General features: G+C 34.0%; 1 protein-coding gene and 1 long non-coding RNA gene across 4 annotated transcripts; one reads left to right on the forward strand and one right to left on the reverse strand.

Moving 5' to 3' along the window:
- Window positions 1-2,169: 2,169 nt before the first annotated feature.
- On the forward strand, window positions 2,170-20,300 carry LOC108456816 (protein ROS1A-like). Of its 3 annotated transcripts, XM_053018837.1 has the most exons (22): window positions 2,170-2,237; window positions 2,407-2,480; window positions 2,747-2,840; window positions 2,927-3,627; window positions 4,116-5,870; window positions 6,006-6,398; window positions 6,881-6,971; window positions 7,043-8,357; window positions 8,444-8,523; window positions 8,684-8,768; window positions 8,832-8,923; window positions 9,001-9,069; window positions 9,176-9,212; window positions 9,310-9,392; window positions 9,808-10,407; window positions 10,782-10,818; window positions 10,910-10,967; window positions 11,116-11,255; window positions 11,363-11,428; window positions 11,525-11,639; window positions 11,721-11,759; window positions 18,066-18,425. In XM_053018837.1, the coding sequence occupies exons 4-22, from the start codon at window positions 3,105-3,107 to the stop codon at window positions 18,188-18,190; spliced, it is 5,703 nt and encodes a 1,900-aa protein (XP_052874797.1). In that variant the 5' UTR covers window positions 2,170-2,237; window positions 2,407-2,480; window positions 2,747-2,840; window positions 2,927-3,104; the 3' UTR covers window positions 18,191-18,425. The 3 variants fall into 3 exon arrangements, with proteins under 3 accessions (XP_052874797.1, XP_052874798.1, XP_017610994.1); XM_053018838.1 differs by lacking the exons at window positions 2,170-2,237; window positions 18,066-18,425 and adding an exon at window positions 20,147-20,300 and having other exon boundaries at window positions 2,261-2,480; XM_017755505.2 differs by lacking the exons at window positions 2,170-2,237; window positions 2,407-2,480; window positions 2,747-2,840 and having other exon boundaries at window positions 2,847-3,627.
- LOC128280602 (uncharacterized) lies at window positions 18,883-19,904 on the reverse strand. Its single transcript, XR_008270694.1, has 2 exons — window positions 19,517-19,904; window positions 18,883-19,406 (listed from the first exon to the last, which is right to left on the reverse strand). It is a non-coding gene; the product is annotated as an uncharacterized LOC128280602 (long non-coding RNA).
- Window positions 20,301-20,771: the final 471 nt, after the last annotated feature.

Consider the following 20,771-nt stretch of genomic DNA (forward strand, 5'->3'; position numbering starts at 1 on the left):
ATTTATAGTTGAGGTTCAAGGATCAACTTGCAATGTCCCTATACAATTAGGGACCAAAATTGCAATTATCCCATGCCAACTTTTAACCCAACTTGTCAACCAATCTTACTTTCTACTTTCGGTGCCCACCTTTTTTGACTTTTCAAACAATGGGTGGGTTTCAATACAAATCCTCCAAGTTTTATCAACGTTTAAAATGTTTCTGAGGCCTTCCGAAAGGGCTTTAACCCAGATTTGAAATGAAAGAGTCAACTTTCATAGTTTGAATAAATGTTGAGATGGAAGATTTATCAACTCCATGGTGGGTAAACATTTTGAAGATGGGGAGAGAATCATCTTCAATTACGATTTTAAAGAAACCCAACTCTTTAACAAAACAAGCGCTCTAAGCATAGCAATGTCTTCCGCCATGAAAGGTGATGATGCGTGCTAGATATTCCCCTTCATGCTACTAGGACTTCGCCCAAACTCTTTGTGTACAATACCCATGCCATCATTTGTTGAATTAAAGGCAGTCAGTAAACTGATGTTGAATCTAATATCTAGATACAGGTTTAAATAAGACAGTGAATAAATGTAAAAATTATTGGAAGTAAAGGAAGAGATAGCACACTAAATTTATAGGCCTAGTTTAAAAACAATACTACTTAGTGAATTCTAATCACTTATTGGTAACGTTACATAAAGAACAATTGCAATCTCAATAAATAACCACAACTTTATTACAATCAGTCACTCAAATTATTCACTTCAACTCTCACAAAGAATGCCTATAAAATGAGTGTAAAAATACAAAAATATTTATCAACAAAATCAACACAAAACAATCTCCAAAGATATATATATATATATATCCATATGCGAATAAGCTGCTTATTTATAGGCAAATGTAGTTAAATTCATCCTTTTAATTGCATGATAGTCCTAAATAATCACATCCAATATTTATTTTAACATAAAGCCTTATAAGCTAGGTAAATTCATCGATTTAATCTACAAGAAAAAGGCTTGAAGGGTAAGGATAAGAGTATAAGACATTATCAATCTTCAAATTTCTCCAATCAATCAAATTTGATCATCATAGCTTAGCTCGAGGTAAAACATGTACGGAGAATAATTCGCTTATACTGAATATAAATATAGAAGTCAAAATAAAAAATATCAACATCTAATTTATCTTGAAATTATGTTTGATCTATTATTCAGAGGTCTATTTGCCCATATGTTTAAAAAAAAAAACAAATAATATTAGTCTAAGGAGTTGTATCAACAATAAATAAAACATCAACACTCAAGGTATGTGATATTAAACATATAAACATTCTTTTATCATTTTATCTTGAATAAAGAAAATTCCTTTCAAATTTTTTGAAAAGATAATTAATTAACACGGTGAGGATAAAGTGTTTTAATTTTATAAGAAAATTAAGAAAATAGTCAAGTACCTTTCATTAAAATTAATAATAAATAAATGAGAACTATAAAGACCTTTTCACTAATGTATTAAATAATTTTAGTAAAATATGACATTTGAATTTTATGAAAAATATTTAAAATTACTATATTGAAAGTTTTACAATACCTTTTAAAAAATACTAAAAGTTAAAATACAAGAAATTTAAAAATACGAAAGAAGTAATTTCTAAATATATATTTGCACGTGGATATTTTTCACTTAAACCAAAAGAGGAACGTAAACTTCCGAGAAGTCATTGTATTCCCAATTACATCGGTTAAAATTAAAATAAGAACTTTTTTATCGTCAATTTTACATGTAAGAAATATTTAAAAAAAAAAAACAAGATAAAATATCATATTACCGCCAAACATTCCCCAACACTCAACCAATCACACTTAAGATCTCTTCATACAATTGCACCTTATACCAATCGTGGGGACCACACTAGAAAGAAAAGCTGAGCCTAAAACCCTCTTGTAAAGCATGTTTAGCCCTAACGGTGGGGTTTGACGCCGTCTAAATTCTAAACGAACCGAACCCAACACAACATTGACTATTGACACGCCCTTACGTGCCAAGTGTCAAGACCTTGTCGCCACGTAAACTTCTTTGATAAAGTTTAATGATGTGTTTGGCTCCTGCCTCGACTCTTTACTCGCCCAAGTCAGTGGCCACCTTATTATAAATACTCTTACGTTTAATTAACTTATGAACTTGTATTGAGTATAAACATATCAAAACAAACAAGACATGAAAACTACATTTAAAACAAGATAAAGTAACAATTTATAAATTACTTTATCCAAGTTCATTAAATATAAACCTATATATTATTTTACTTTTATTATTATGAAATGCTAAAGCTAAATTATCGAGTACAATTTTATAAATGAACTGATCTTTCTATTTGGTTTTTTTGTTCTTTCTCCATCTTCTCTAAATATTAGGAGTGACTTTATTTTCATTTCCTTGGGCTTCGGGTGATTGTCAGATCTCCAGCATTAACACATTTTTTTTTCTGGTAATCCTTAGATTTTAAAGTGTTTTTGTCAAAAAAACTTATTTGGAATTTTATTTTTTGAAGTCCAGATAATTCAGCAACAGAATCTTAAGTAGCATTATCTATGGAGATCATAGAGAGAATCTGTTGAGATTTTCTTTGTTTCTTTTGTTTCTGTTGTTGCTTTGCTGTCTTTTATCCTTATATCCTCTAGAATTCTATAATAATTTTATAAATGAAAAATAAATTCTTCCTCACTCATCACTGTGTTTATCATGAAATGGCAGGCCGATGCTGGTCTGTAAAAGATCTATAAGCTTACTGAGCTATATCTTCTTTTATTGAAGCATTTTTAGGAATTATAAGTTCAGGGTTTCGGAGGTATTGCTCAATCTTAAACAGGATACTGCAGTCTCTGCCTGTTTTAGCTATGCTGATATTTTTTTCTCTCTTACATGGCTGCATAGCTTCAATAAAAAGAGGTTCACAATAAGGAGGCTTACCTGACCTCAATAAGCAAAATTCAGGCAAGGACTGGCTTTTGATATGAAGACTCTGCTAAAGGACCTGCGAGCGGTTTTTATCTGGTGGGTAAGAGAATCAAGCTGAAATGTTTAGAAAGGATTTTGGAACTGACCAAAAAGAATGAGCAAAGAAGGTCAACAACAGTTTCAATTCCAGCGTCCGTCGATTCCTGTGACCCGTTTCAGGCCTATTCTCCCAAAACCACCAGTGATCCATGCTGGGAGACAAGGAAACGAAATATTTGAAGCAAATTGTATAGGTTCGGAAAGATGCTCTTATGGGTTTACTCAGGAACCTCAAGCTGATAGAGTAGTTGCATGTTCCGATTCCAGCATTTGCAGAGAAGTAAATGGCGGCATTAATAACTTGAAAGCAGCTTCAGTTGGGAGTAACTGCATTTCGGGTTATAGCAATGAGCAGAGGCAATGTTCGCTGAACCTGGGCGAACCCAGTAATTCTTCATCTGCAGATCTATTAACCCTTGTAAATGCAGCCTCAGCTAAAACTACGACTGCAGCATCTTTGGGGATTGATAGACACCATCTGGAATCTAGCTCAACTGGGCTCTTACCCGTGCATGTAAATTTATCAGCTCAACAACACATATGGGTTGATGGCAATTGCACACCAAGAAAACATCAAAGTAAGCATAACTTTTATTGTTCATTTAATAAAGGCATCTATATTTATATTATAGCACCTACTTGTCAATATGTGGCCAGAGGGAAGCGAGAAAGACCAAAAAGAAAGGGTTCAAATTAGTATAAGACAAATGAGATTTTGAGATAATAGTTGATCAGAACAATAGAAATCTCTTGCAAGATGAATGCCAATTAAATTGTTAGTATTGAAATATGAGTAATAAAACAGGCTATCAAACATCCCTGACCATCTTGTTCGCTTCCACTTTTGCACTGCTCTTAATTTATTTCAGATCGATTTTGATACATTATAGAGAATTATTTTTTTTTTAAAAAAAAACCCGAAAAGCACACCCTGCAACTTGTTGGAAAGTATAGCTTCCTCTTGAGAGAATGTCTCCAATAACCATCTCATCCATTATTAATTGAAAGGTCAAACTTTTTCTAGTTTAAACATATGAATGTTGTGTAACTTACATAGTGTTTACAGATGTCATTCATTCCCAGAATCCATATGATCTGAACCTGCCTGCTAAGACAATGGATGAACTCTCTGACTTTGCTCCCATCACACCATACAAGTCCAAAAGAGCAGAAAGGAAAGATGTTTCAGAAATAGATTTACACATAGAGAACAGGACAAGCGAGAAAAGAGATGAGCAAGCAAATGAATCGGCTGCTGCTAATGTTGATGTGAATGGACTTCAATGTAGTAAAGAACTCCAAAAGTTTGTTATAGAGTCATCCCTGGCTGCTACACCAAGCAAGGAAAATCCGAATCCTGATGATGGAGGTAGCCATCTAATTGACCCAAACAGAACATCGCAGCAGAAACAACGGAGGAAAAAGCACAGACCCAAGGTAATTGGCGAGGGCAAACCAAGGACCAGAAAGTCAGTCACTCTGAAGCCCAGTTATTTCCAAGAAAACCCAACAGGTAAGAGGAATTATGTACGAAAGAATAATCCAAGTCAAGACACATCAACCCCTCCAAGAGAAGCAAATGCAGAGAATTCAACTCGTAAGAGGAAGTGTGTGCAGACAAAGGGTCTAACCAAAGACTCAACTATTCCCATACAAGAAAGAGAGAATGCTCCAGAAACAGTAGAGCAGAATAAGAAATCATGCATAAGGGCTTTAGATTTTGATGAGGAAGGACCAGACATAGGTGAAAGCTCTGCATTCGAGCCCACCTGCAACTTGAATTCAAGGACAGCAAACTTTTGGAAAGGAGATCAATCAAATTACACAATGCAGCTTTGTGGTGAACCTGATGTGCCAGCTGAAAACACACAAACAGGCAATGCCTATGAACTGAACCAATCTCTAAAGCAAAAGCCAAAATTTTTTTTATCTTTGCCTGAAGATCAAGCACCAGGCACACCATTCCCAGCTCAGAAGAATCCCCCGCGTAAAAGATCAAGCACCTGGCACACTGTTCAAAATGGACTGGAAAAAAATGGACAAAAAGTGTTGCAATCTAGTGCTCGATTGCCAGCAAGAAGCCCAAATGACTCTAACTGCTGCACCAGCTTAGTACTGGAGGGAGGACAAGCAAGTGAACTGAAGATAAACAATTCTCCGGCTTCTCAACAAGCAGATATCAGTACTCTAAATTCAGAGGGGAGTCACTACAATAATTTATGCAGATACCTGAAGATTCCAGAGATGCAATTTGCAAATTTTAGCAGAAGAAAAAGAACTGTGAAGGGACAAAATTCTGCCATATCTAGTGCCTCATCATCCATCACTTCTGTAAAAAGTCTTGTGCCGGCTGAAGCATGTCTGGTAGATAACACTGAAGCAAATCCCCATCGATTTAGTTCTAGTGGAGTTCCAGCAAACCTTGAAGAAGCAAGTAGTTTTTCTCTGAATAAAATGCAAACCTTTAATTGCATTATGGCCTCGTTTCAAACCGAGAGTCCAAAGAAAAAGAGAACCAGAGGAATCACACGGGTAAGAGACTTGGCTTCACTTAGAGGTATTGCACAATGTAAAAGGCACGCAGAATGCTATGGCAGTCAATCGCCAGTTGGTTATGACATGGGGAAAGTTGGGAACTCAGACCAACCTCATATAAGCATAGAAACCCTCATCGCAGAGATACAAGCTAAACTCACAAAAAAGAAGCGAACAAGGAAGAGATACTGCCCTCTAAATTCAGCATGCTCCAGTAGAAGTGAAGCACAAATGCACAATAAACGTGTCTTATCTAATCAAAACGAATTTTCTGCCAAAGCATTAGGTATTTCAAAAAACTGCAACTTAAAGCACCTTAAATCTTTTTTCTTCTTTCTCTCTTTAAAGAAAGCACCTTTAAATCTATGAGTAATCTTCTGCTAAACAATTCCGCTTCACCATATAATCAAACTTGATGCAGGTGCCACTCCAGAAGAAATATGGAAACAAATGTTTTCTTCTGATGCACTTGATGAACAATCCAACCATTCAGACATCAACAGGGAAGGTCCTATTACACATAAAGAGCAGAAGGCAATCGTCCCCTACAATATGAGATACAAAGAGCAGAAGGCACTTGTTCTCTATACAGATGGAACCATTGTACAATTTGGTCCTACCAAAAAACAACGCAAAAGGCCTAGGGTCGAGCTGGATGAAGAAACAAATAGAGTATGGAAGCTTCTCTTAGAAAATATCAATAGTGAAGGTATTGATGGAACTGATGAAGAGAAGGTAAAATGGTGGGAAGAAGAAAGGACAGTATTTCAAGGACGTGCAGACTCATTTATTGCACGCATGCACCTTGTACAAGGTAACATAGTTTTTAAAACTTAAATAGCACTTTAGATCAATTTTTTTCTGAACATTTGCTCAAACATCTTCAACTACATTATATTATTTTATGATAGAATAGCATTATCAATATGTAAAATGAGGTTTCAGTTAATACTATTGCATTAAAAGTCACTATTTAGGCCATCCATCCCACCTATGAATGCTTATGCTAATGGAGGCAGATTCTATCTTATCCAGAAAGGTGATCAGAAAAAAGTGAATCTAGCAGGAAGAAAGAAACTTCACTGTAAAAGCATAAATTGTATAAAAATTTCTCTATAAAAGTGAAGTGAAATGAAATCTACCATGGCATGTAACTCAATGGGTTAAGATAACTTGTTACATGTTCATATATCAGAATATAGAAGGCATTCTCCCCCCACCCCCACCCCTTCTCTCTCTCTCTCTCTCTCTGAAGTACCCTATTTCCTTCATAAGAGTATAATATCATTTGTGCAGGAGACAGACGCTTCTCTCCATGGAAAGGATCAGTTGTGGACTCGGTGATTGGAGTCTTCCTTACTCAGAATGTCTCTGACCATCTTTCCAGGTAGGGCAGAAGCCAAATGTCCTAAGAACATTTAATAGGAAATATTTTAATTTCTTTTCCACTTTTGGCAGTTCTGCATTCATGACTCTTGCCGCACGTTTTCCTCTCAAAAAGTCATACTATCAAGAGGGGACAAGCTTAGTTAATGGAGCAGAGTTCTATGTCTTGGAGCCAGAAGACACTTTAAAGTGGGACGCAAAGATGTCAATTCAACCAGTTGTTGACCAAAGTTCAACTGTTAATGGGTATGGGCACTCTGAAGAAAAAGAGGTTCTCAACAGCAAAGAGTCCTTTGGAAGTAGAACTGCTATTGTATGCTCAATAAATGAATCAAAATGCATGGAAACTATTGGAAGAGGAACAGACTGTTTCAAAGGAGATGAGGAGACAAATGATGTCCTCTCATCTCAAAATTCTATAGTTTCATCAGAAAATGCTGCGAATTTTTCCTTGGTTCAAACTGCTGAAACATTTTCATGCTCAGAGAGCAACTCAGAAGGGGCTGATCAGACTAAAGGGCCTACTTTTGACATCTTGGATGGGTCTACTTCTTTTGTAGAGCTTTTAGAGATGGCTGGATCCGCCAGGCTACATGAAATTTACTGTCCTCAAAATAAGTCTATTGGTGACAAGGACAAAAGAAGTAAATTCCAGAATGACCAGAGAGAAAATTGCCATAATCTGGCGCCAAATTCAGAAGAAAGTGAAATTGAACACCTTGAGATTTTCAAAGAAGAAACAAGATTCTCTGAGGCTTCTAAGACAAAAGATGAAAATATGAAAAAGGGAGAAAGTCCCTTAACCGAAGAATCTGCATATCACACAGAAAATAAAAATGATTCCACTATATGCGTGCAGGTAGCCCCACAATCATCTAATGAAAGTAACCAACCGAGCCACATCACTCAACATGCAGAGACAATAGTTTACCACTGTCAAATGAGGCTGCTACAAAACCCCAGAAACCTTGTAGAATTACCAGCCAGTCCGCAAAATGAAGAAATGTTGAGGCTAAAACCGTCAAAACATTCTGAAGGCATCCTTGATATTACAGAAAGTTCTGCATTTGATAATAAAAAAAGCCCACAACAGAAAATGCAAGACTCAAGCTTGTATATAAACAACTCTTCATCTAATAAGGAGCTCAATCAGATCAATGCCAGCAGTTTAAAATCAAAAAGTAGAAACGCCAAGAAAGAGAAAAATGACGACTTCGACTGGGATAGCTTAAGAAAACAGGCAGAAGCTGATGGAAGGAAAAGAGAAAGAACAATGAAGACAAGGGACTCACTAGACTGGGACGCAGTGAGATGTACAGATGTTAATGAGATTGCTGAGACAATAAAGGATAGAGGGATGAATAACATGCTTGCTGAGCGAATTAAGGTAAAGTATAACATTGTAGGGTAAAGTTTACCAGATGTTTTAGTATGCTTACTGCCTATGGCTGAATGTGAATGAATTCCACTTAGGATTTCCTCAATCGGCTGGTTAGAGATCATGGAAGCATTGACCTGGAGTGGTTGAGAGATGTTCCACCAGACAAAGCAAAGTAAGCGTAAGGAATCTAAAGTGTAGAATTAAAATGCAATAAAAAGATAAATTTTGCTTCTAATATGTTAGTAGCATATCGAAGTCAAAGAAAATTTCTCATACACCCTTTTTATATTCCTTTAACAAATGGAGAGCTGCTTAAACATTATTACTTGTAGAGAGTACCTGCTAAGTTTTAGAGGACTGGGGCTTAAAAGTGTGGAGTGCGTGCGGCTTCTGACGCTTCACCATCTTGCTTTTCCAGTAAGTTAATGTAAATAGTCATGCCAAGAAAGGCAGAATTCAAGTTTCATATTTGCCTGGCAGGTTGACACAAATGTTGGACGTATAGCTGTAAGATTGGGATGGGTTCCCCTTCAGCCACTACCGGAGTCCCTTCAGTTGCATCTCCTAGAGCTGTGAGTATTATGAAACAGATACAGATACAAACTGTATATTTAACAAGAAAGGTGCTGAATCTATTCTGCCCACTTAGGTACCCTGTCCTGGAATCCATCCAAAAATATCTATGGCCTCGATTATGCAAGCTTGATCAAAGAACATTGTAAAGAATCACTTCTTGATACTTGACAAGCAGATGCATTTATTGGCAAAACAAATTTCTTATAGAACTTCCTGTTTGCTAATTCACTGAACTATTTACTGAACAGGTATGAGCTACATTATCAGATGATCACGTTTGGAAAGGTGTGCTGTGTGTATGTTTAAAGTGAAGAAACTTACTTCCATTGCTGAACAACAACAAGCTGACACTGACAGGAAAATTTCCCTGTGATTTATGCAGGTTTTCTGTACAAAAAGCAAACCAAACTGTAATGCATGCCCAATGAGGGGAGAATGCAGACATTTTGCCAGTGCATTTGCAAGGTTTGCTTACATATATTTCAAATTTTAACTTGTCAAATGCATCTCCTGTGCAATAAGATCAATATATGCCGAGTCCGCAACCATCTAGAACAGTTTCATACCCATCCTAAAGTTCTTATGAAACATGGACCTTAGAAAGCCAAACAACCAACTGCATCTACAAATAAATCAAGCCATTAAGTCACCACACAGAGACAAGAATTTGACAACAACCAGAGATATGATTTTTACACAAGCAGCATTTCCATCAATAGGGCAGTGTCAAACTATTTGTTTTTATTGTGCATGTTCTGCCAATAAGAAAATAAGAATAGTTGTAAGACAATAAGATAATAGAGAATACAAGTCATCATATAGAGAAATCACAACTCATTTCACAAAAGAAATTGACTTACTCATAACCATACTAATGCAGTGCAAGGCTTGCCCTGCCAGGGCCAGAGGAGAAAAGCATTGTCAGTGCAACTGAGAACAGAAAACCCGGTCATAATCATGCTGTCATTATTGATCAAAAGGCCCTGCCCCTACCCCAGCCAATTGAACAATCAGATAGGAACTGTCAGCCTGAAGCAAACCAGCAATTACAAGCAAAGTCCTGGGTCAATAACTGTAGTCATAACCATGCTGTCATTATTGATCAGGCCCTGCCCTTACTCCAGCCAATGGAACAATCAGATAGGTACTGTCAGTCTGAAGCAAACCGGCAATTACAAGCAAAATCCAGGGTCAATAACTGTGACCCTATAATTGAAGAGCCAGCGAGCCCAGAACCCGAGTGCACACAAGTAGCAGAGAATGACATTGAGGACATGTTCTATGAGGATCCTGATGAAATACCTACGATCAAACTTGACATGGAAGAGTTCACTCAGAATTTGCATAATTATATGCAAAATAATACAGAACTTCAAGAAGGAGATATGTCAAAGGCTTTAGTTGCTTTAACGGCTGAAGCTGCATCTATCCCCACGCCCAAACTCAAGAATTTCAGTCGGCTAAGAACAGAGCACCAAGTGTAAGTAGGCACTTTCCATCTCTGAACTCTTGAAAATAGAGAAATCACAAGTAAGTGTTTAATGGAAGAGTGTTAAAAGAGCGTTAGTTCTATATCAACAGAAAATCAAGCTTAAATTATAACTTAAAGATTTTAAGTTTTAGTGCTTGTAAAAGAAACTGAAATGTTTAAAACTATGAAATGGCCATCCTACCCTTCTTATAGGAACCAGTCCATGATTTTATGGCGAAGTATACTGAAGAATTATAATCAAGCTTTAAAAATAGAAACTTTCTGCCAGAAATGGCACAAATCCACTGTAAATGGCATGAGAAATCTTTTCATTTGAGACTAATTGTCTAATTTTCCCTCCACTACTTGAACCCATGCTACAGCTACGAACTTCCAGATTCCCACCCTCTTCTAAAAGAGGTTAGTTTTTCTAACTTAATGCAAACAGAATATTTTTCATATTTGTATAGCTTGATATTTCTTATGTTAGTTGCTTACGGTAAACTTACAGTTGGATGAACGAGAAGCTGATGACCCATGCAAGTACCTTCTTGCCATATGGACACCAGGTATGGACAAATATTTACTGACATGGTACAAAAAATCTCTTTAGACCTCAAGACAACATAATATTTTGCAATTTTTGGTAATTTATGCAAGTAAAAGTTTTAGTGGAATCCTGATCAATTTCCCTAAATGCATGAATGCTTACACAAGGTGAAACGCCAAACTCCATTCAACATCCTCAAAGTAGGTGCAATTTACAAGAGCATGGCAAATTGTGTAATGAGAAGACATGTTTCTCTTGCAACAATATTCGAGAAGCAGAATCCCAGATAGTCAGGGGAACACTTCTAGTAAGATAAATATATTTGATAAATAATATGAAGAAATATACTATTGTATGCAAGAATTGTAGTTTAGATATCATATGCTAACCTATATAATAAAACATCATAAACAGATACCATGTCGTACGGCAATGAGAGGAAGCTTTCCCCTAAATGGCACATACTTCCAAGTTAATGAAGTAAGTTCAGCATGTAGATTCAACCAATTCCTTCACATTTTACGATCATTTTAATCTTTATCAGGCAATTAATGAAGAAATACTATTGCAATGCAGGTTTTTGCCGACCATGATTCAAGTCTAAACCCGATTGATGTTCCAAGGGAATGGCTATGGAACTTGCCAAGGAGAATGGTCTACTTTGGGACCTCCATACCTTCAATATTTAAAGGTTAGAAGATTTCAATAGAAGCTATTGTTGATAATAAAGCAAGATCAAACATTGATTTTGTTTATGGTTCTTATCTACTAGGGTTAACAACAGTAGAAATTCAACATTGCTTTTGGAGAGGTGAGAATCATCAATCATTTTAACTTTCTATCATAACGTTTGCCTTGATTTGAAAAGTTACCTAAAGTATTCATGTTCTTACTTTTAGTCTTCAGGTCACATAATGGCACAAGAACATTTTAATTAATTTATAATATTTTATCATTTTAGATTTATTTATTAAGTATTAGATGTATCATAGACGGCTAGGGTTACTAGTCCTCTTTAAGATTTAAATGCAATGCTACAACACCAATTGAGCCTTGCTTTAGTTGGCACCATTACTATTGCAACAATCAAGAGCTTGTGAGTTCAAGCACGTTCTTCCTCCAACTTAAGGGTCGGGGGAGGGTCATGGGTAGAAGTTAGAATTGTATAAAAGAAATCTAGGGCTACGAATAAATTTTATTTGCAAGAAAGCCTAATAACCTTTCTTGCAAGTCTAGTATAATAAATAAGTTGTAAGCTTTAAACAAAGATCAGTATTACTAATCTTATTTTTTCTTTGACTTAGTAGAGAGAAACTAGAGGTTTTCTATAACCTTACATTTCTAGAGTTTCAACTTCTTTCTACTCATTCTGCAACCTAATCTATCGATGTACTACTGTTTCCCCTAGACCACATCATTTTGACATCAAAGCCTAATTAGATCCTAGGGTTTAAAGTAAGATTTGTTTTTAAACCATGGTTGGATGTGTTAGAGCTCAAGGAAGAAGAAAGCAATGTCATTTAACAAATTGGCTACAAAACATGCTATTGAAAAATCGTTGTGTGCAATTTACACTTGCCTGCGATAGGAACAAGTGGAAACCTAGATGGAAATTCAAGATGGTACCGACAACCAAATTAACAGATCATAAGATAGTCTCGAGGATATGTCTGATTTTGGTGAAGAAAACCCCTTTCATGACCCACAAACCCTAAGATACAAGATGGATCGGAGGAGCAATTGTTGCATACCCTTAAATTACATAGGGATAGAATTAGTATTGAAGTTGTTAACTTTCATGACAAGATGCATATGAAAGAACAATAGTATAACTTGTTAGATCCTATTTAAGATGAGTATCCTGAAAGAAGTGAAAAAGTTTATGAATAACCAATTGAGGGAAAGTCCTTTGTTGTTCATAGAATGATAACAACAACCTCAAAAGAAAGGGTTGATTGGAGACGCATCATAGATCTTTTGGCATCTCAAGGAATAACATTGAGTGATGATTTTGGAGTAAAAAGATTTTATTTAGTTTCTACAATCAAAACAAATTCTACCCAAGAGAAAAAGTTGGAACTCGAGAAAAAGCATGAAAACTTGAAGGCAAGTAATAGTGTAAAGGTCAACCAGAGTTTTGAAGAAAAACTATCTGCTTCAAAAAATCGAATTTTAGTTTTTAGAGAAAGTGGTGATTTTTAAGATTAAGTGCTGATTTAGATGGGGAAAGATTAAAATGGGCTTGAAAAACATGAAACAAAACCGATGTCAATTTTTTTAACCCAGCACAATATGACTCCTCCCCTAGTGCCACAATGTGCAACTCTTTTTTCTTTGATTCAACCACTTTTTCACATTCACAATACTTAAATTAAACGCCATCTAATCTTCATAAGGCCACATAAGTACTTACTAAAATATAAAGTAATTAAAACTAATAAAAACAGCATCAAAGACATTAGAGATAAAATTTTTGCAACTTATGTAATAAAAATTCAAAACTAACCAAATTGCATGAATTAGTACAAAATCACTTAAGAATCAAGTTAAATGCAAGCTAAATGAGGTATAAATATTTGACATAATGACTTTTTTGGTCCTCTAACTTCACAAAAAAAAAATTATTTTAGCCTCAATTTAGCTTTTCATCTCTTTTAGCCTTTGAATTTGCGTTGTTTATCAAATCACAACAAAATGGATGGAAAAACTAAAGTTTATTAACTTTGCTGACATGATATCCACGTGGAAGTCCACATACATGCCATATCAACAATTAATTAATTTTTTTAAAATTTGAAAAATATTAAAAATTATTTATAATTTTTATACATTTTTCATTTTTAAATAATTTTTATACTTTTTTTTAATTTTATATATATATAAAAATAATTAATTGCTAACATGGCAATCTACGTGCATGCCATGTCAGTAAAGTTAACAAATGTTAACTTTTTCACTCCATTTAGGGTGATTTGGCAAATAACATAAATTTAATAATTAAAAGAGGCAAAAAAATTAAATAGATGTCTAAAATGACTATTTTTATAAAATTAGAAGACTAAATAAGTCATTATGCTTAAATATTATCATAATGAGCGCTCATTACTTAGCAATTACATCATAATTTTCCACATATTAAGTTTTGGACTAGAAGCATAGAGCCAATGTTGATTTCTTGAAAGCTACTTTTCATTTATGAATTTCTTTCTCTGTAATCTTTCACATAATCATAGATGAATAGTTCAAAAAATTGTTGCGAAAAATCGAGTTCTAATTGTTTTTAGAGAAAGTAACTGCTAATGGATAAAATTCATGAAGAGGTACAAATAAGGACTTTCAGTTAAGAATTTTGCATATTGTTTTCCTTGGCGTCTAGACAACAATTATTTGTTTAAAGCTCTTGGTCTAGTTCGTTTGTACCTCAAGACAACATAATCATAGGTGAAGAGTTTCTCAAAATTGTTGCGAAAAATCGAGCTCTAATTGCTCTTAGAGAAAGTAGTTGCTAATGGATAAAATTCATGAAGAGGTATGAATGAGGACTTCTTGTTAAGAATTTCGCATGATTGTTTTTCTTGGCGTCCAGACAACAATTAATAGTTTAAAGCTCTTGGTCTAGTTTGTTTGTACCCCGACACAACATTTATATGGTTAGAATAAAAGCGTAAGCAAGATGTAAGATCAAGAATTAAAAGGTTGGAATCTTGTCTCAATTCCTCGGAAACAAAATTGGTTCACAAAAAGGAGACTAAAATCATGCTAGCAACGATAAAGGCTTCTAAAGAAATCAAACAGTGGAAGGAGTAGAAATCCAAGTCAATTGTGAGAAGGAAAGTGAAGCAAATTCATGCAACTACAACATCCATACTGAAACTTAATTGCCAAATAAATTCAAAAGAGATTCTGATAATCAACTGGATGAATGAAAGGGGAAATTACTGAAAAAGTATAACTGAAAGCACATCCAGCTTCCTCTCATTGAAGACCAATGGAATAGAAACTTCAACAAGTAAGGAGTTTGATTTTAGTTAGTTAAATTGATCTATTTTGCAAAATAAAAGGCATTTTAACTGAAAGAAGCTCAAGATAGAATTCAAATGAAAATTTGATGCTCTACTGTCAAAAGTTGAAAGAATCACTCCTAATTTGAAAGCTCTTGATCAATACAAGACTATTCAAGAAAAGGAATGATATGTAACTAAAGAAATTAAATTACCCAAAAAAGAGGAGTTTGGTGTCATTGGATGGCAAATTGATCCTTTTGAATATTCTGCAATGCAAGCTTACCTATTAAGCACAGATGTTGGGTCAACTCATTGTTCTTTGGGCCACATAAACTACCAAAATAGGATTAAGTGAACAAAGAAAAAGAAAAAAAAAAAGTTTTGAAGTTATTTGGCGAGGTTCCAAAAGCTTGGGGTCATCTGCTCAATATTTTTTGCTAGAACATTCCCAGAAAATTATGAACCTCCACTAGATCATGCAAATACTTATTGGACAATACTTTCCAAGTAGATCAGCTTTAAAATTCTATGTTAGAATAATTAGTGGCTACTATTTGGCAATGAGGCAACTTGAATTTTTCAAAAAGAGGGGATGATTCAACGTTTAATAGACTCATAGGCAGTTGCTTTGGTAATTCTACATCATGTTGTAATAAGTACCAATGGGTCAAGGTGGCAATCTGTCATTTTGGGTTTGGATCTTTTCAAGTTAATTTGAGTTTTTTTAGTTTAAACTTTTGAGTTCAATTCAAGCTTTTAGAGTTAATGTTTATTTTACTTTAGATGTAATTATACCTTTTCACTTTGAAAACTTAATTATATCTTAATAATTTAAATATTTCCATCTTAATATAAATTCTTAATTATTACTTTTAATTATATTTTATTAAAATCAATATTTGTTATTTATTCACATCAAAATGTTATAACTTCGATATGATATAATACTACATAATAAAAGAAAATAATAATTTAAAAATATATGGTACTCTTTATATACTTTCTTGTTTTAATATTTGATAACATGTATTATATGTTTTAAATATAAAACTCTAGAATCAACTTTAGACTTTGGTACCATTTACGATAAACAAAAATTGACGAATTTAATTTTATGAAATTAGCAATAATTTACTAGTAACGCTTGGCATTATACTTTCTTATTAAATTAATTACAATTCACAATAAATATTTAATATAAAATTTTAACTATTAAATTATTAAGTTATTTTACTTGAGATGAAATTAAAGGCCATGGATGGCTCATGAAATCAATAGTTGGGATTAGAGATGTTTGATAAAACATAAAACTTGTCCATGTGCGTATATTTTAATTTATTACAATTCCCAAAGAAAAATTTTCACTAATTCTAACAAATCAAGCCCCCATTGCCCAAGGATTTATCGACAATTGAATCACTCACTGCCTACTAAAATCTAGATACACAAACTATCATGCAAACCACAAGTAAGTCGTAGTCAATACCCCAGCCAAAGCAATTGTTGTAGTTAAGCTTACAAGATCTCCACACTCCAAACGTAAGGTCATTATCTATTATCCAAATAAAAATCTCTAAAGAACAAAAGGGACTAAACAAATCATGGGAGTATTGAACTAGTTCAAATAAGAACTTTGCTGCCTTTATCATCCTCAAATAAGAAATTAGCCCCAGAATTCGAGTGAAAGATAAGAATTCACATTAAACCAATCAACCTTGTTAATATTGCATCAACCACAAGCTACACCTTTCAAGAAAATTGTAGCCTTCATCCTTTACAAAGAAGAAATTAAGCCCTATAAATATTTTATACTTCCCACAATTTTCCAACTCACAACTTAGCTTTACATTTAACAATGTGAAGTAGTTAATCTAAAATCTTTTGTGCTATCGATAATGACCTAACTTGCTCATACACTTTTACCTTGAAATAATGCTTGGAGCCTATTAAACATTGTGTAACCTTCGTCATCTTCAAATAAGAAATTAAGCGCTTTACATATTTGATGTTTCACGCGATCAACCAACTTGTAGCTTAATAATGACATCCTCTAATCTATCAACTCATAACTTAGCTTAACAATTAACAATATAAGGTAGTTCACCGAAAATCATTTTTGCTGTCGTGAATGTCGTAAATGGTTCATCCACTTCTACCTATCTTGAAATAATTCTTGGAGTCTTAATCATCATTTTAAGGCTTCCATTCCAATTTCTGGACTCAAATTAAGATCAAATTGGTAATCAGACCAATCAACCTTGTTAATTTTGCTTCAACCATGAGCTACACCTTTCATGAATATAGTAACCTTTGTACTCCTCAAAGAAGAAATTAAACCCTTTACATTGTTGATATTTTAACTCGTAGCTTAACAGTTAACAATGGCATTCTGATATACCAACTCACAACTTAGCTTAATAGTTAACAATGGAAAGTAGTTAACCTTAAATCATTTACGCTATTGGCTCTTCCACTTCAATCTTGAAATAACACTTGGAGCCCAAAAGCTATTCCTTTCGAGAACATTTTAGCCCTTAATCTTATCCTCAAATAAGAATTAAGCCCTTAACATATTTGATATTTCTCACTATCTACCAACTCATAGTCTAACATTTAACAAGGACATCACTAATCTACCGACTCATAACTAAGCTAAACAATTAAAAATGGATAGTTAATCTAAAATCATTTATGCTATCATGAATGCCCAAATTGGCTCATCCACTTCTATCTTGGAATAATTCTTGGAGTCCTAATCATTCCTTGAAGGCTTCCTCTGAATTCTTGGTGACAATGACTCCCACTGCCGGCCCAAATGTAACTAGGTACTGAAAAACTATAGCATTAGCACGCTCTCAGCATAAATTTAAAATGCTTTTACTAACCCAAACTACAAGCATTACCAATACAATCTCAAACACAGCCCTCAACAGTAGAACACTTTCCCTTTTCTGCACATTTTATTCTGAATTTTGTACAGCCAGACAGGAAAATAGGTCATTGTCAAAACTCTTTCATTTTTGGTAGTTGTACCTAGTCATTCCAATACCTAAATGATGTGCGGATGTATAGTCATTTCAAGAATTTTCTTACCGTTTGACAACAAATTGCAGGATTTGTTTGTGTGAGGGGATTTGACCAGAAATCACGAGCACCCCGTCCTCTAATGGCCAGACTGCATTTCCCAGCCAGCAAGTTGACCAGAGGAAAAGGAAAGGGTGCAGCAGAATATGAGTAAATGATGGAACTTTCATAAGGGTCCAAACAACTAAAAGTTGACAAAATAACAATGTACGACAAACGAGAGTGGAATTGCATTTTACAATACTGACGTGGTTTGTAGGAAAATGTGAAAATCTTTGTATAACCCATAATCACAAAGCCATGTAGTGCTAATACTGTTTAAGAAGGTTCTAATTACTTAGTTTCATGCTCAAACTTTGAGCAATTCTTCAGAGATCAGCTTCAACAAACGCTGCCTAATGCTAATTGACCAAACTTTTCCTACAATGAAAATAATATACGGCCAAGGCCATCGTCAAGCCTCTAAATGTGCACACGGACATAAATGCTTTTATCCCTTAACAATTGATAAACAATTAAAGGAAAAACGAGTGAAGCTTACGGGAATGTTCAGAATGAAAAGGTGGTCCAGTTTGTGATCTGGGAAAGACAGTGATGAAGTATAAACTCAGAAAAAATTATGAGAACTTGTTAATATGGGAATGTCACCCAGAAATTACAGTTGAGACGGATTGGCAAACAACTAAGGAATCTAGGAAACTGCGTATCAGAATTTAGGGTTTTAAGTTTAGCTCAATTAGTTCATATTATTATCTTTATCAAAAAAATATCAGCGTACAGTATTCAAAAATTCGACTGAATTAGTCTAACTGTTTTTGATAAAGTAACATCTAGTTCATACAACTATTTTTAATAAAGTAGCATCTATCAGGCTTGAGGTTTAAATTCAACACATACAACATTTCTAAAATAGCATATAACAAGTTTGGCCAAAATAACTGAATGTCGGATAGAACTCAGAAAAAAAAACGATTACACTCCAATTGCGTAATGATCTCAAATGCCAATTCATATTCTAGAGTTTCAACGTTACCAATTACCTTGCTCAAGTTCGGCAAAAATCCAAGCAGTTATGCGTTCTATCTCAAGAAACCGAATAGCATAGAATTATATGTCTCAATATTGAATCGTGGAAAGAAATACTGAACGAATCAACGCTTTAAGCTCTTTACAGAAAAAAATATAGACAAGATCGAAAAATTCATCATAATTGTTAAATGCTTCTTTCCCCAAAATAGCTAAATTAAACAGTAGCAAACCTGGGGGAGAAATGAGATAAAAGCGCAGGAAAGCTGCACCGGATAACAGTTTGAATGGAAAGAAAAAAAAGCGAACCGCGTTTTCATTTTTCTTTAATCGAAACAGCAGATCTAAGGGCACATGAAAATATCAGGAATAAAGAGCTCGACTTATTTAAACACTAGACAATTTTAAACGAAAGATAAACATTCAAATGGACGATCTGGATCGAGAAACGAACCTCTTTTTGAATTTGTAGGATAATGAAAGAAAATGATGAAGCAGCAGATGATTTAGTTTGAGAAAGATGACAGGGTAGTGTTGGAGAATTTGCCGCCTTTTTTCTCTTTCTCGGCTCCTTTCCCTCCTTAAATTTGAAGGCCTCTTCGTTTTTTCAGCCCCTGTGATGCTCGGCTGGCGCTGGGCTCCTGATCGGACTTATCGGCCTGTATTTCACTGGCTTATTGATCCAAGCTTTAGAGGGCATTTGTTCTGTTAAATACTTAAACATTTAGGCCTGGAATATTTTCCAGGTTTTCATTTTTTTCTTTTTAAGTATTTTCCAGATTTTCTTTATTCAATATCTGAAAGATTAACATGTATGTTTGTGTCTTTGAAATATATTTATGCATGGTGCTTTACTTGCGAGTTAGTTTTGTTTTTTTTTTATCAGTACGATACTACTTGTTATTTAAGTAATCAAATTTGGCATTGATATGAAATAAATATTTTATCATAAATATTATGTGATTTCTCCGATGGTCCAATATGATAATAATATATCAAATATTAACGTATTGAATGAAAAATAATTATAATTGAGGTATTTTTCATGTTTGTGTTTTATGACTAATGAAGATTAATTTTTCAGGGATATATGGTTGCTCCCAACAATATCGTCTCCAAAGTTTGAATATATATTTTTCCTTAATAGTACAACGTGTCTTATAATTACATTCAACACTTGTTGATTTGAAAAAAATATTTTATACTTGGAAAATTTGGGTTCCATTTAATTTCTAAAATATTTTTATTTATATTTATATTTTCTTTTTTTCTTTTTTTAATTTTAATTTTTATTTTTAAAATTGAATAACACAAATATATACTGTTTAAAAAAACTTAAGAGTTTTCAAACTTTGGTAAAAAATCAATTAAGCTTATTCGCAAAAAAACGCACTTAATTAAATTCCTAAACTCTCAAATCATATCAATTAAGTTCCTTAACCAATATTTTTCGTTTTGACCATTACGTCATTGACGTGGCCATTAACGAGGCGGACATGATGGTCTATGTCGAAAAAATTTATTTAAAATTATTTAAAATTTTATATTCAAAATGAAACTTGACAAATGGATGTCTAAGAACGATTGTCCAAGTTCTTGAACAATCATTTGTCCATTAAAATTATAAATTTTAAACATTGTTCAAATTTTAAAAATATTAAATTTTAAAAACATAAAATTATCAAAAAATCATTTAAAAGTTTAAGCTG

This window comes from Gossypium arboreum, chromosome 9 (assembly GCF_025698485.1).
Source record: "Gossypium arboreum isolate Shixiya-1 chromosome 9, ASM2569848v2, whole genome shotgun sequence".
NCBI lineage: Eukaryota > Viridiplantae > Streptophyta > Magnoliopsida > Malvales > Malvaceae > Gossypium > Gossypium arboreum.

What these genes read in the sequence shown, in the direction of transcription:
- LOC108456816 (XM_053018837.1), top strand. Translation starts at nt 3,105, where the DNA reads ATGAGCAAAGAAGGTCAACAACAGTTTCAATTCCAGCGTCCGTCGATT. An exon ending in CAGTTGCATCTCCTAGAGCT is followed by an intron (nt 8,924 to 9,000) that starts GTGAGTATTATG and finishes CTGCCCACTTAG; the next exon opens with GTACCCTGTCCTGGAATCCA. An exon ending in TTTGCCAGTGCATTTGCAAG is followed by an intron (nt 9,393 to 9,807) that starts GTTTGCTTACAT and finishes ATACTAATGCAG; the next exon opens with TGCAAGGCTTGCCCTGCCAG.